Source organism: Macrotis lagotis, chromosome 7 (genome assembly GCF_037893015.1).
Source record: "Macrotis lagotis isolate mMagLag1 chromosome 7, bilby.v1.9.chrom.fasta, whole genome shotgun sequence".
Taxonomy (NCBI): Eukaryota; Metazoa; Chordata; class Mammalia; order Peramelemorphia; family Peramelidae; genus Macrotis; species Macrotis lagotis.
The window spans coordinates 55,487,764-55,503,329 of NC_133664.1; the positions used below are offsets into that span (position 1 = coordinate 55,487,764).

A 15,566-nucleotide genomic window follows, 5' to 3' on the forward strand; every position below is an offset into this window, starting at 1 on the left:
ACAGGGGGTATTTAAAAGGGTTTGGAGATTAGTGGAAGGAGGGGAAATGGAGATCCTGTCATTTCCTCAATGTAGAGAACTCTTGATGTGGCAACTTCTTCTGCCATTCTGGCCTAGGCAACTCAACTTAGACATTGAGAGATAGTTTAGGGGAACACAGCCAGTCCGGGTTAAAGGCAGGACTTGAACTCAAGTCTTGCTGATTCCAAGGCCAGTCTTCTCATTCTGCTACAAAATGTTTTTTAGGAGAGTAAATAATATGTTCAAATTATCAACCAACAAACATTACTAAGTATCTACAAAATACCAGGCAATGAGTACAAAGAATGAATCTCATAAAGTGGCAAAATATTTGAATTCTCATTGCATATTTCCATAGGTTTGGAAACAATGATCATATTTTAAATTTAATCCTAACTCCAAATAGTATAAAGTAAAATAATGGGAGCATTTTGGAGGATCCATTATTTGTACTAATGGGGAATCTAGATGCAAGGAGTGAAAAAAGTAAGATATAGCCAATCAGAATATTTTAAATATGATATGATATACAAATATCCTTTTTCTACAATACCTATTGACCATTATTCTAGAAGCAGGCTATGGGGATGAGTTTCCTCCATAAGCCGTATCTTTGACACACAGTATCCTTTAGTAATTTTCAGGCATGTCCAACTCTTCCTGATACCTTTTAGGGGTTCTCTTGGCAAAGATGCTGGAATGGTTTGATATTTCTTTCCCCAAATCATTTTACAAATGAAGAAACTAAGGCAAAGAGTGACTTGCCTAGGGTTACACACCTAATCAGTACCTAAGCCTGGATTTGAACTCAGGTTTTCTGTGGCCACAGACCTGGCTTTCCATCCACTGTGCCACCTAACTACCCACATAGTAACGCTACACATTGTAGTTCCTAGTTAATCAGTGGAAATCCTTGCACATTACCATTTGTGCAAAAGTCTGGCAACCTGGCTGACTTCCCAGGGATGAGATGCCAAATAAAGCAGACCTAGTTCAAAGATGATCTGAGAAGGAGCAGGACAATGACAGGATATGGAAAAGAATGATGATTGTCCTGTTCTTCCCACTGCTCCCAAGGGAGGCCGCCGTGATCCCCAGAGTGACAGTAATGAGCCCTCAGTCACTGCCCCCAAACCTAAGAGGAGCTCCAGTGGGGATGCTGTAATATTCTCTAAGGGAGGGGAACAGAAAAGTGGATAAGGTTCTATGGACTTCCAGTCCTGGGAGAGTAGAACATTCACACATAACTCTGTTTTTGGAGAACATACAGAAAGAGCATGCATTTCAAAAAATGGCAAAAACTGGCATCGTCTTAACATCAGTGCCTTTTGTCACTACATTTTCAGGACACTAGAAATGAATCCATTCTGGATTCTTAGTGCTTTACTACTCTTGGTAACCCAAAGAATGACTATCTTGACTGAGAACATGGCAACCTCTGTTCAGGTTTCCATTAGTGTCATTCCCAAAGATGTACTTATTTATTTTTTTTAAATTTCAGGAGAAATTACATAATCAATGCAATTAAAATTAAATCATTAAAGTAGAATTAAATGTAATTATAATTAAATGTAATTGAATGCTGTTTAACATTACCCTATAATTTAATATAATTGATAACAGAGAAAAGATCACATTCATTTTGAGAGAATGTTTGTGAAGCACTTTGAAAACCTTAAAAGAGCTGTATAAATTCTAGCTATTATCAACAGCTATTATTTTATAGGAAGGTATGTTTGAGGGTGGCTCAAAAGTAAGCTGATTACAATTCCCAAAGCAAATAATTAGTAGTCATGCAAGCATGAACTAGGAGATTTTTAAAATTGTAAAACGGTGATTTTGTTCATCCTCTGCCTGTATATCCCATTCTTTTTCTACCTCACCCAAATGACTTTCCATGTATTTTCTGCATCTTGAAAGAACATAGGCTGCCTCTTCTAACAGAATGCAAGCTTTGTGAGGGAAAGAAGTCCTTAGGTCTCTTTTCTAAGTACTTAGTATAGTCGAAAGGACATGGCAGGTTCTTGCTGAATGGAAAATTGAAGCAAACTCTCATGTTACTGTGACTCATCCTTTCAGGCATAAATACTCACCTAAACCTTGTGCTTTGTACTTGATCTTGAAGCCCTGCCCTTCATCACTGTTATCAGAAACAAAGTGAACAAACATTTGATTGTCCATGGTGGAGAGAGTGGAGAAAGCATTGTGGCCACAGAAACGGCCATTTCCTCCCCCAGCTTCCACAGCGGGAGAAGAACTGTCAGGGCCATTTTTTATCTGAAATCACATTGAAAATAATAAGACATGAATGAAGTTTCCTTACAAGCTATTTTACAAGATGATCTGCAGGGAATATGTCACTTTATGTCCTGAAAAAGGAGACTTCATCCCTTTATTTCCAGATTATCAATCTTTTTCCATGAAGTTTTCAAATTAGTTAGGAAGGATCATTACTGTATAAGTAACAAACAAGAGTGCATGAGATAATAAGTGTATTTTATAAACTATCACATATTAATAAAATATAGAAATGTTTTCTGTTATCATTATTTTCTGAATTATTATTTTAAGAGCAGGAATGGTGATGACCTTACCACCAAATAGTCGCCAAGGCTACATGAAGGATCTCCATTGCGAACGTCAAATGGCTGTTCAAAGGAAACAGCAATGGTAAAACCACTTGGAACCAGAACATGCCAAGAACAATTGAGATTAGGAGGATAGGTCCCAGGATAGTTAGGGGATGTAATCACCCCTCTGCCTGCATGCAAATAGCCACCACAACCTTAAGGAAGAGAAATAGAAGAGACATTGTTAAAGGTTTATAAAGTTTAATTCTTGATGATTCCCCATTTTATTTATTTATTGCTTTGTTTTATTTAATTTGTTTGAGAATTTATTAAAGCCAACAAGATGTAACTATTTCAAACCAACTTTGGACACGAAGGAGATCTCTTCCCTTCCATAAATAACTCTTCTAATGTAAACAAATGTAATTGTAAAAGTAACCTGTACTAAGTTTTTCAACATTCAAAAGTGAGTATCTACTTTGCATTCTCTCATTTAAAATGTAAAACATGTTCTATTTCATGGACCATTTTCTTCATCTTTTTTTTTGTTTATGTCACTACTGGACTTTGAATACTTGGTGTGTTGTAGGAAAGTTCAATCATATTTCATGAGTTACATGTAAATTTTTCTAATTTTTTTAACATCTCCATGCTGTCAAATTCATATTTTATGAGAGACAAAGTAAGTGATCTAATGTGGAAGAATTCTAATCAAAGTTGATTTTGGCACAGAAAGGATTCTTAAAGGTTACTTCCATTAGGCATGAGCTATAGCAGGTCTTACCAGTGGTAAAGGATTTGTGTATGGGACTCACAATGGGCAGTGAATGTACTCTGGCGACTACACTAGCCAAATGAGATCAGACTAGACTGATCACTACAGAAATGTGGTGACCAAGTATTTCATTCTGGGCCTCAGTTTCCTCATCGTTAAAATGAGAATGTCTGACAATATGACCTACAAGGTACCTTACACATCTAAATGGATGCTTCAGGAAGATGGTCAACAGAGCATGTTTTCAAAAGAAATAGTGCAAAATTGACAACTGGCCTTCTCTCTTTTCCTTAGCCACCACACTGTGTCTTAACTGCCCCCCCCTTCCTAAGCTGCAGATAACTGACAAAAATTGCAGATGGCACTAGAACCTTGTTCTGGTTTCCTTCTCATGCTAACTCTCCTTGGATGGGTGGAAGGCAATGATTAAGAGGAAATTTTCAAATCTTACACTTATGATAAGAAGCATTGAAGCCTGCACCAGTGACACTGGAATCAGATGTGAAATGGAGAAGCAAGTACTCCCCAGAGGATCTGATGGGTCCAGGAATTTCTCGGCCACAGAGCACAGCCAGCTCCTGGGCAGATTCACTCTCTCCTATGACCAGAGAAAAGCACCAATATTAAAACCTGATTCCTCAAGACATCATTCAGTCAGCATCAGTAACACAGCCAAACTGCCTCATGCATTTTCCCAGAAGCTTCCTAATTCCTAGGAGACAATTTGATTCTCGAAAGGAAGAAAACCCCTTGGGGTTACTTCACTTTGGCTCCAAATTGGGACCTTCCTGCCTCTATCCCTTTATTTACTCTTTTTGAGAAAGGCTTCTCTGACAGTTCCTGGTGTTTTTCTAAAAGAAAAGAGGGGGAAAAAAACCTGGCAGCCAGTTTCTTCTGGTTCTGAAATTCAAATGCAGAAGACTGAGAATAAACTAAGGGATGCATTGCTGATGTGTGTTAAGGGAGGTATCTGTTCTGCTGGGCTTTTTATTGCTTAAGGCTGGAATTGAAGACCAAAAGAAAGAATCCTTCTAAACTTCAGCTCCCATAACAATCTAAGGCTCTGAGATCAAAGACAAAACATGATGTCACTTAGATGGGATCAGTTCTTCAGCTCAGACTTCCTCTTCTAGTGGTTATGTTGATATTGTTGCTGCTCTGGGTTTTTTGACCAGGAAGACATATGTACTATCAGCAGCTGCAGGTTAAGGCATCTTCACAGCTGTCTAATGCAAGGAAAACCAATTCAGGGTCATCTTCAGGGGACAATTCCCCTGAAGGTACAAAAGCAAAGAGGATATGAGCTAGCAAAGGGTGGCCATTCTTCTTGAGTGAACGTTTTGTACTAAAGAGTTGCAAAATAACTGAGAGAGAGAGAGAGAGAGAGAGAGAGAGAGACAGAGAGACAGAGAGAGAGAGAGAGACAGAGAGACAGAGACAGAGAGAGACAGAGAGAGAGACAGAGACCATGACAGAGACAGAGACCGTGACAGAGACAGAGAGACAGAGAGAGAGACAGAGAAAGAGAGAGAGAGAAGAAGAAGGAGGAGGAGAAAGAAGAAAAAGAAGAAAAAATAAGAAAGACAAGATGAAGAAAGAAGAGAAGAAGAAAGAAGGAGGAGGAAGAGGAGAAAGAAGAACAACAACAAAGAGGAAGAAGAACAAGAAGGAAAAAGAACAAGAAGAAACAGGAAGAACAAGAAGAAGAAAGAAGAACAAGAAAGAAAAGGAAGAAGAAAGAAGAAAAAGAAAGGAAGAAGAAGAAAGGAGGAGGAGGAGGAAAAAGGGAGGGATGGAGAGAGAATGAGAGGGGAGAATGAAAGACAGACAGAGAGGGACAGAGAGACAGAGACAGAACAGAGACAGAGACAGACAAAGACACAGAGAAAGAGGGTAGAATAAGGCATTTCCCCTTCTGAAAGTCCCTATTGTAGGTTTAAAATGAATGAACTTATTGGCTCATCTTCTAGTTTGTCTCAGGAAGGAAGCGATGAAAAGCTCTATTGATATATTTTTATTTTGAATAACTGGCTCAAGTTTTCTTTTATATGTGTTTCAGAAGCTGCTCATCCCTCTAATGGATAAAGAAGTGACATAAACCTCCCTGTTTTCTAGTGACTTCACCAGAACCTATAGATCTTGTTGTGTGCCATGACTATGATTAGAGATTTTAGAAGGTGGAAGAGCCTAATAAAATGTAACCCCAGAGGGCTGACTTGGGCCTGCTCTCCAGAATCATCCCTTTTTTCCTCTCTCTCCCTGCCTCCCCAGCCTAGTTCCTCAAATCACACCTAGCTGGATGTTGTATGTTTAGAATTATTCAAGGAAGCAACATCACTGACTACACTGCAACACATTGCCACCACATGGAGGAGAAAGGCTTAAAAGAGTTCTGTTAACATATGGGCGCTTTTTCATGTGGATTCCATGACCAGACTAGCAAGGCAGATACATTCTTTGCTGAAGTCATTTCCCCTTCTAAAGTCCTTTCCTCACCTGTAAAATGAGGTGAGGTGAGATTATCTCAACAGTGCCTTGGCCTTTCCTATACTGACCTCCTGGAGTGTAGGAAGATTTTTATCTTATGAATGGGAAACAAGAACAAAAGAAGTCAAGAATTTTTTTTCCTAGGCCTAGGTAACTAACTGGTAAAGAAAGAAAAGCTACCAACATGGCCTGAGACCACTCCCTTCCAATCTCCTCAAATGTCTCATTTTTATATTCCTGACACATGTGGCACTCATGTATTCCAGATAGAAATAAATACAATTCACTTTGTTAGCTGCCTGCTCTGCTTTTGAAATCTTTTGAACTGCAGAAACAGGACTGATCATTTATTGAACAATTCTATATTTGCAGGGTAGCAACTCATTTCTTTAAATTATTGAAAAACTTTCATAGGTGAAAAGTCCAGTGATGTGGCTGTACCTCTAATAGCACCAGTTTTGGAATCTAAAGGCTCATAGCTCTTCCAACTACTCCCTGCAGGATCCTGGACAAGTCATTTGATGTATAAAATGGGAATAATATATAATACTTGTGACTGCCTATCTCATAAAGTTGTTATCAAAATAAAACGAAATGTTTGTGTAAAACACTACGATTAAAAAAGTGCTATAGAAATGTAACACATTATTATAATCACTATTATTGTTATTACAGCAAATAGACTGTGTTCAGGTTTTGATCATCTGGTTTCTAACAGAAAAAAATCCATTAACCAATCATCACTATTTAATAAAATATTCTGTCTCTCTTGTTTCTCACCATCTCTGATCACAAGTCTATCATAGGAGCACGACTGGTGAGATTCAATGTCCAATGAAAGAATGTTGAGCTCAACAGTTGAATCGGGGGCATGGATGACCCAAGTGCAATCAGCTCTATTGTTATAACTTTCAGGCCACCCTGGAGAGAAAAAGAACCTTGGTTCTTCTCCAGTGCTTAGGTAACCACCACAGGAACCTGTGAGGAGAGGAAGCACAGATTAATTACCTCTGTCAAAGAAAGGAATGACATAACATGTCTTTGCCTTGAATTAACATTCTCCATTTAGCTAAGATCATCCAGCAGGAAGGAAAAACATATTGAAATATAGTGAATAAATTGAAATACTTTGAAAAAATAAATCAACATTAATATATCAAATATGGCAATCAATTATTACAAGAAATAAAAGCATTTTTAAAAGAATCATAGCTAAGATTCCTGGAATGCAATGTTAGGTTCACACCAAGAGTTGGAAGGACTTACTTAAGAATTAGAATAGGAAGGATCCTCAGTAACTATCTATTCTATTCTCCTAAATTTGATGAGTAACTGAGGCCAAGCAGGTTGACACGGGCTTGCCTGGTCACACAGGTAGTGAGTGGCAGAACTCAGGTCTTTGCAAAGTCAGGACTTTTTGCATTGTACCCCTAATGCTCCAGCCACTCTAGGCAGTCCACTTTTCTCCCAACACAGCAGGTCAGGAAGAATCATTAGCTAACACCTAGTTTATTGTCTTTATCTCCACTTTATTCATTGCTTTCACACTTTCTTGGTGGCTTCAGTATTCTCCAATATTCTCCAAATATCTCAGCCTCTTGCTTCATTCAGTTTGAATGCTATGACCCCCATATTGAATTTACTTTGGTCATGCAAGGTGAAGTCAGTGCATAGACCTTACTACCACCCCAAACCATTTGACCTCTGAGACTGTCACCCCAAAATTCCCTTTCCTTAGAAGAGTCTCTCCTATCCATTACAGGATCATGACTATAGATCTGAAAGAGATCTCAGTGATGATCATCTGGAGTCCAACACAAATAAATAAGTTCATAGAGATAGTACTCGTCAGAGGTAGAATTTGAAACCAGGTCCTTTGTTCCCAGAATCAGTGCTCTTTCCACTGTTCCAAGATACCTCTTTCCCACTGTCTTACTCTTCTTAAAAATGTTCTCCACGCGACTGCCTATAGTAGCTTGATGACAGTGGATAGAATACTAGGTTTGAATTTAGGAAGATCCAAATTAAAATCCAGCCTCAGACACTTCCTAACTGGATGACCTTTACCTGTTTGCCTCAGTTTCTGTGCAAAAATGATTACAAAAATAGAGTTGTTGTGAGGATAAAATGAGATATTATTTATAAATAGTATATTTATATGCCTGGCCCACTATAGTTTCCTAATAAATATTTATTTTCTTCCCTTCATGATCAGAAGTACCAGAGCTCTTTGACTTTTGACCTTACCCTTCTAAGTTATCAAAGATCATGGATGAAGGGAAGCTAGGTGACGCAGTGCATAGAGCACTGGCCCTGGAGTCAGGAGGACCTGAGTTCAAATATGACCTCAGACACTTAATAATTACCTAGCTGTGTGACCTTGGGCAAGCCACTTAACCCCATTGCCTAGGAAAAACTAAAACAAACAAAAAACCCCCCCAAAGATCATGGATGACTTCTTAATTGATGAAGAACTAATGATCTTTTCTCAATTTTGATCCTGTTTGTCATTTCTATAAAAATTGTCCTAGTATCTCTGTAACTCAGTTCATTCATCTGTAAAATAGATAAAAGGCTGTGGTTCTATTATTAATCTTTCTAACTTTTAAAAATTAAATATAAAATTAATAATTATGGAAAAGATATGAGCTTGACATAATGAATAAAAGAACATCTCATACAGAAATGCTTATACAAAGAGTTCTCTCTACACATTAGAGTGAATATTACCATTGTGGATCAACCCTATTGATAAAAATATATAGAGAAAATTTTAATTTTTAAGGATATGTGTCATGTTTTATAGCATATCCAGGGGTTTCACTCCCTTGAATAAAGACCATTTTTAGTTAAATATTTAAAGGGTAACTTGAAATAGTACTGGAGAAAAAACTCACAAACTGATGCTGTATCCAGCTATAATATTCTAAAGGGTTGGGCTACAAATATTGCAGTTAGTCAGACCCCTGAGGTTAAGACACAAAGGCTCCTAGTGCCCAGCTACCTGAAAAAACTTTCTCTGAGGATCTGAGGTTTCAATGCTTGTTTATTTATTAACTTTAGGAATTTTAGGCTAATTTTATCCTGAAATATGAAGGTTTAAGATCAGCCAGTGAGGCTGGGATGTATCCCTGAACAAATTTAGAGTACAATGTGGATCAAAAGAATATTTCTTTTTGGGGGGAATCCTCAAGAGTTGTGGTATTAAAATGCAAATTTTCAGAAATTTCTGAAAAGTTGCACTGTATATAGAAGATTTTATGAATACCAAGTCCCCAATTCACCTTGGAAAATCTCAAAACTGGCTCATGTACTGAATGAAGCATGTGTCCAGAATTAAGTATTCATAAAAGCTAGAACCAGGAGGAAACTGAGATAATCTCCTGTGAGTCCTTCATTTTATAGACAAGAAAACTGAAGCCCACAGAATCTCCACTTCTGAGGCTTCTTGGTCTGACTGGTGAGTCCCTCCCCAAACCTTCATTTGAAGAAGTGTCTACATCTGCCATTATGTTCCATACAGACACAGACCATTCCACTCCTACCTTTCCCTCCTTTTTTAAGTGCCTTTTATGTATTATTTCCTCCAAAAGAATGTAAACTCACTGAGGGCAGGGACTGTCTTTCTTTTTTACTGGATAGTCCAGAATATAGAGCATTTGACCTAGAATTATGAAGAATCAGGTTCAATAGGCTCTGACTCACTAGCATTTCACTGTTATTTACAAAAATTTCCTTTTCTGTAAAATAGAGATAATAAGGGGCAGCTAGGTGGCGTAGTGGATAAAGCACCAGCCCTGGAGTCAGGAGGACCTGGGTTCCAATCCGGTCTCAGACACTTAATAATTACCTAGCTGTGTGGCCTTGGGCAAGCCACTTAACCCCATCTGCCTTGCAAAAAAAATAGAGATAATAAGACTACATACCTTCCAAGATTATTATGATTATCTCTTAGCAGAATGCCTAGCCCATAATAAGTGTTATTAAAAACAATACTAACATATTAATAATAGTTAACATTTATATAATGCTTACAATGTACAAAGCTATATTTTGAGTACTTTGTAATTATGGTCCCATTTGACCCTTACAACAATACTAGGAGATAGGTGTTATTATTATCATCATCATGTATAGATAAGGAAACTGAGGAAAACAGCAGTTAAGCGACTTACCCAGGGTCACAGTCTGAGGCAGGATTTGAACTTGGGTCTTTCTGACTCCAGGTTTGGCACTCTATCTACTGGACCACCTAGCTGCCCCTAACCAGTATGGTATCTGTCTATCTACCCATTCATCCTACAATCTCAATCTCTCTCTCTCTCCCAAGCATATCAATAACAGAAGCAGCCCTCTTGATTCTAGAGCATGAGCTCCTTCCATAGTATGGCATATTGTCTGGTCGATGTACCCAAGAGTATTTGGATACAAAAATCATATTTCTATATAGGGCTTTGTAGGTATACTTAGTCTTGCAGATTTGAGTATTATGTATGCTCTTTAAAACTTCAATTATCTATCTTTAAAAAAATAAATTGACTGGGCTTCTTTTCAGACACAAACCTGTAGCAATGGTAGGTACAAGTCCCACAGGAGATTCTACTGCAAACCATTCCAAAAGAAATCCCTTTCCTGAGACAGAAGAGTCTGAGATGAATTGAAATGTAATAGAATTTCGAAACGAGACAAAGGAAGCTCTGTCCGTCCCACAGTAGGTTCCAAGAAGTTGGGAATGAATGCTAGGACCATCACGGATCTAAGTGGATCAAATAAAAAAAATGTCAAAATACCATTTACTTTAGACAATTTTTGTCTTTTTTCAAAAAAGAAGAGTAAGTGGATACAAATTTTACAAATTCAACACTGTGAAAGTTAAAGAATTTAGCAAAAGTTCAAAAGCAATTCAGTTGGTTGCCAAGCCTAATTAATACATATAACCAATAACCAAGTAACAGACATGTTAGAACCTGGTAAAACTTTTTAAACTCTATGTTTATTACAGAAAAGACTTATCAATCATTTCAAAAGCTCAAATAAATTAGGGAATCTCTTCAGTGGTTGTGAACAAGGACTGAAATGGGGGAAGGATTGAAGCCAGAGGAAAGGAGTAAAAACAAGCGTTCTCAATCTAGGGGTCTGTGAAGAAATTTCAGGGGATGTGTGAGATTCAGGGGATGAGAAAAAATTATATCATTATTTTCATTAACCTCTAATGGAAGTTTAGCATTTCCTTCAATTATGAATTTAAAAAAACATTATTTTTAACTCAACTCCATATCTTTCACTGGGCAGCAAAGAGTTCCATTACACACATGAAGAAAGGAGAAAAGAGGAAGAAAAGGATGAGAGCACAGGAAGGAGCTTCAGGGTGATTTGCATATGCTCAGAAGTTTGAAAGCAACTTTAAAGTCTAAAAGAGTGTGTGAGAGAGAGAGAGAGAGAGAGAGAGAGAGAGAGAGAGACCGACCTAACCATCCATACAGGAAAAACTAAATGGATAAAAAAAATGTTGTTTATATAGACCACTGCATGCAGTTCAATTGTCTCAATGGTTCATATCTTTGGGATGAACACTGCAGATAGAAATTAATTGAGTTCAAAATTTAAAGGAGAAAGAGAACCGGCAAGATTGTGTGGAAAATTGTACAAATTTTTAATAGAAGTAAAGCTATTTCCCGGCACAAAAGTTCATCTTTTAAACCCAAATGCTTGTTGAATGACTTCGAACACCTTAACTGTTGAAGAATCAAAGTTGTAAAGAAAGAGGCAAAGGAGAGCCACATAGTGGTCTCTATTTAGGCTGCAATGTATTTCTTTTAAAATATTTTTTCCCAATTACGTGCAAAAAAAATTAACATTCCTTTAAAAAAATTTTACCTTTAATTTTTCTCCCTCTATCCTCTGTCCCTTCCCTAAGACAGCAAGCAATTTCATGTAGGTTATACATGTTCAGTCATACAAAAGACATTTCCATATTAGTGATGTTGTGAAGAAAACACAGATTAAAAAAACTAAACCCAATATAAAGAAAGTTGAAAAAAAAACTATGCTCAGATTCCATCAGTTTCTTCTTTGGGGATGGATAGAATTTTCCATTAGAAATCCTCCAGAATTGTCTTAGATCTTTGTATAGTTGACAATAGCTAAAATCAAACATAGTTGATTATCATTGTACAGCTTGGACCCTTTCCTTTTTCCTTTTTCAATCTCTTTGGGATATAGACTTAACAATGGTATTTCTATATCAAAAGGTATGCACAGTTTTATAGTCCTTCAGGCATGGTTCCAAAATACTCTCCAGAAAGAAGGATCAGTTCACAACTCTACCAACTGTGCATTAATGTTTTAATTTTCAACATGGCTTTCAACATCTTTCATTTTCTTTTTCTGTCATATTAGCCAATCTGATATGTGTGAGGTGATACCTCACAGTTGTTCTAATGTTTATTTCTATAATCAATAATGATTTAGAGCATTTTATGTGACTTTGGATAGCTTTGATTTCTTTGTCTGAAAACTGTCTGTTCATGTTTTAATATATTTCCAACTGTGACAATGTCTAAGATGGGTTACACGGTATATCTTCAAGGAAAAAAAAATATGATTAGAAAAAGAAATGTATTGTTCATTGGCACTAACCTAGGAACTATAAGATCTAAAAAAAAGAAAAGATCTAGAAGAGTATCTATAGACCATTGAGTAGATCTGTTAGAGAATATTGATGAGAATCTCACAGGTAAGGAAGTTTTAGTTGGGTGGAACCAAAGAAGTAAATACCCCATGGCTGAAGCCATTGATCCTCGTAAGGACAGGAGAATACAAGAGGCATGACTCTATTCTACAAGAGAAGTCATTCACAGAGGGACAAGGCAATTGGAGAAACTCTTCACTGCAGATAGATTTGAGAAATGAACTTGTAGTGAGATGGTTATGTAGAACACACATCCCCATATAGAAGATTTTGAAGGTGAAACTGAGGGGAATTTAAAGGATATGTTCCTTTCTCTTTGCCATTTTTTTAACTTTATAGTTGTGATAGTCAGACAACACTCTGGGTGCTATCTGCCAACCCTTCATAGTGCTGGGATTTGAGGGATAAATGGAAGCATGGCAGAGTTCTATTCTTTTTACTTTTGGCAAGGGAACTAGGGCTAAGTGACCTGCCTACTCACTGCAGGGCTGGTGCTCTGGACCACCTACCAGTCTTAGAGAATGTACCCTCACCAACTTTGAGCCAAAGACCAGGCATCCTAGTAACCCATCAAGTGGAGAATCATTCCGGTTTTATATCTCCCCCTAAACTAGTCATGAGTTCATTGCATATGCATTGAATTTCCTGATTAGCTCAAAAAGAAAGCCATTCAGAGTAAAACAAATCAATCTAAAAGGGGTTTCTCTGTTTGGGATGAGTTAGGTATCAGGCACAAATATATTATAAAATCTGTTTTGTTTTTTAGTTTTTTTTTTAGGTTTTTGCAAGGCAAACAGGGTTAAGTGGCTTGCTCAAGGCCACACAGCTAGGTAACTATTAAGTGTCTGAGACCGGATTTGAACCCAGGTACTCCTTGACTCCAAGGCCAGTGCTTTATCCACTATGCCACCTAGCCGCCCCTTAAAATCTATGTTTTGTGCAATATGAGTTGATGCTTCTACTTGTACTACATTTTATCTATTGCAATCAAATTTTATTGGGAATATGAAAATAGAATAGGAATGACTTATTGACAGCTGTGAAGCGAAATAAGGGATTGGGAATATGAACAGAGTGATCTGACTGACAAATACACAAAACGCCTCTTAACTAGTGCCATAATCCTGCCTAGAATAACACAGGTGCTACCACCTTTAGGTGGATGAAGCCAGTAACTCTGAATATTCTGATTCAGATGAAGAGGCAGTTTGTTTTCTATTCATTCCTTCTTAGTGCTTTTTGTTGTTTGGTCTGGATCTATCTGCACCTGGTTTGTTATTTGTCCTTTGTTCTGGAAGAGGACCAAGGACACCAGAAGTGGGGATGTCTTGACTTTCAAGTGCATTGGATTTAAGTGAGACCTGGAGAGGTTGAGAGAGATCTAATAAGGATCACCCCACCCCCTTTCCCCTCCTCACACACCCTAGTCAAGACAGATGACATCTACTCTGCAATTTACTGAGGCATGAAGTGAATTGCCTAACTCTTTTAGCCAGACTCATCCAGTATGTCCAAGGTCAGCTCTGGAAGCAGATGCTAGTCATTATTTTTTGAATAGTTCAGCAGAGTAAAACTCAGATAAATCAGGATGAATAAATGATGATGAAACCATCAAATACAAGTATGAATTAATTAAAACAAATATACAATTATTTAGAATAGATATTAAGAAGTTAGTACCTGACATTCTTTTCCAAATATTTGCCATTAATGACAATTCCCCAAGGTCATTTTTTCCTGAGGAAAAGCAAAGGGTGGGCAAAGTCCAGCTATATGAAGTCATGCAAGGGTAGCGGGGTAGGGGACTGCTTTTCACTCCCAACTGGCCCTGTACCACATTCTCACACCTGTGTTTGTATATAGGGGCCTAGTTATGCTCAGTGGTGATGCCGTAGGATGATGACTCAGTCTTCCAGTTATCCAAGTACAAGCCATGCAACACCAGACTAATTGTCCCCTAATACTGTGGAGTATTTATTCCACTCTTCTCTATATTTTTCCTTCTTCCCTATACCCCCTCCTCCACTCTTCAAGAACTTTACATGATTATTGAAGTCTCTTAATTGTGACAAAACAAAATCAGAATCCAAGGGTAGGCTGATGGGGGAAAGGTTATTTTTAATGGGCTTTTGGGGAGAGAAGGGGGCATCTTTCTTTCCACTGTCAGATGAAAACATTTGCTTTGTTTTTCTTTATGACTTTTTTACTGGTTGCCCTCCTGCTCTTATTCCTAGTCTCCCCAATCTTTACCATTATTTTCAAATGGCTAGTGCTGCCTGCTTTGAACATTCTTGCTCTGTGTAGACACAGCCTTGGTTTCTTTGACTACAGTATTTCATCCCAATTTCCAGACAGTTGGGTGCTCAGGGATAACTCACCATTAACTTGTCAAAGTAGCAGCCAATTGTCTTCTCCAGGTCCATCTCCAGGACTGTGCCACGGATAACCTGAGAAGCATTCACATTCACTGTCCAGTGGTAATTAGAGCGATGAGGGTAATTTCTGGGCCATAGTGGAGAAGCAATTTTCCCATGAGTTCCTACAATATTGTCATTGCCAAATGCTGAGGGGAAAAGAGGGGGTAATAAATCAGTCTTCCTTAGAACAGGTCTCTAATGAAGGAAGGAAAGAAAGAAAGAGAGAGAGAGAGAGAGAGAGAGAGAAACAAAGAAAGAAACAAAGAAAGAAAGAAAGGCCAGGGCTGCTGAAAGGGATAAACTTTTAATTGACTGTGGTTCCTTTATTGGATGCTGAAAAAATACTGCCTTCCTTTGGGTTCTTGGGCTGACTATTAAATCTTAGGGAAAAGGATATTGTTGTGAACAGACTGTTGTGGCCTCCCCTGAGCTTGAGGGCTCTTATGTCAAGAGATTCTGATTAAATGTGTGAGCTCAGTCTCTCACTCTTAGGGGAACGAGAGAGATCCAGTCTCGCTTCATGCTTGCAGCTGAGGACCACAAACTTTATATCTTAGAGACAGGTCAGTCAGAAAACATCTATTAAGCTCTTCCTCTCTTAGATC

General features: G+C 37.9%; 1 protein-coding gene across 1 annotated transcript in view; it reads right to left on the reverse strand.

Moving 5' to 3' along the window:
• CUBN (cubilin) overlaps nucleotides 1–15,566 on the reverse strand; it is a 284,271-nt gene that overhangs the window by 93,922 nt on the left and 174,783 nt on the right. The window contains exons 38-43 of the mRNA XM_074192929.1: nucleotides 14,923–15,107; nucleotides 10,417–10,609; nucleotides 6,634–6,831; nucleotides 3,818–3,964; nucleotides 2,616–2,806; nucleotides 2,115–2,298 (exon numbers count right to left, since the gene is read on the reverse strand). Coding sequence (XP_074049030.1) covers nucleotides 2,115–2,298; nucleotides 2,616–2,806; nucleotides 3,818–3,964; nucleotides 6,634–6,831; nucleotides 10,417–10,609; nucleotides 14,923–15,107 — 1,098 coding nt within the window. The remainder of the gene's footprint in view (nucleotides 1–2,114; nucleotides 2,299–2,615; nucleotides 2,807–3,817; nucleotides 3,965–6,633; nucleotides 6,832–10,416; nucleotides 10,610–14,922; nucleotides 15,108–15,566) is intronic.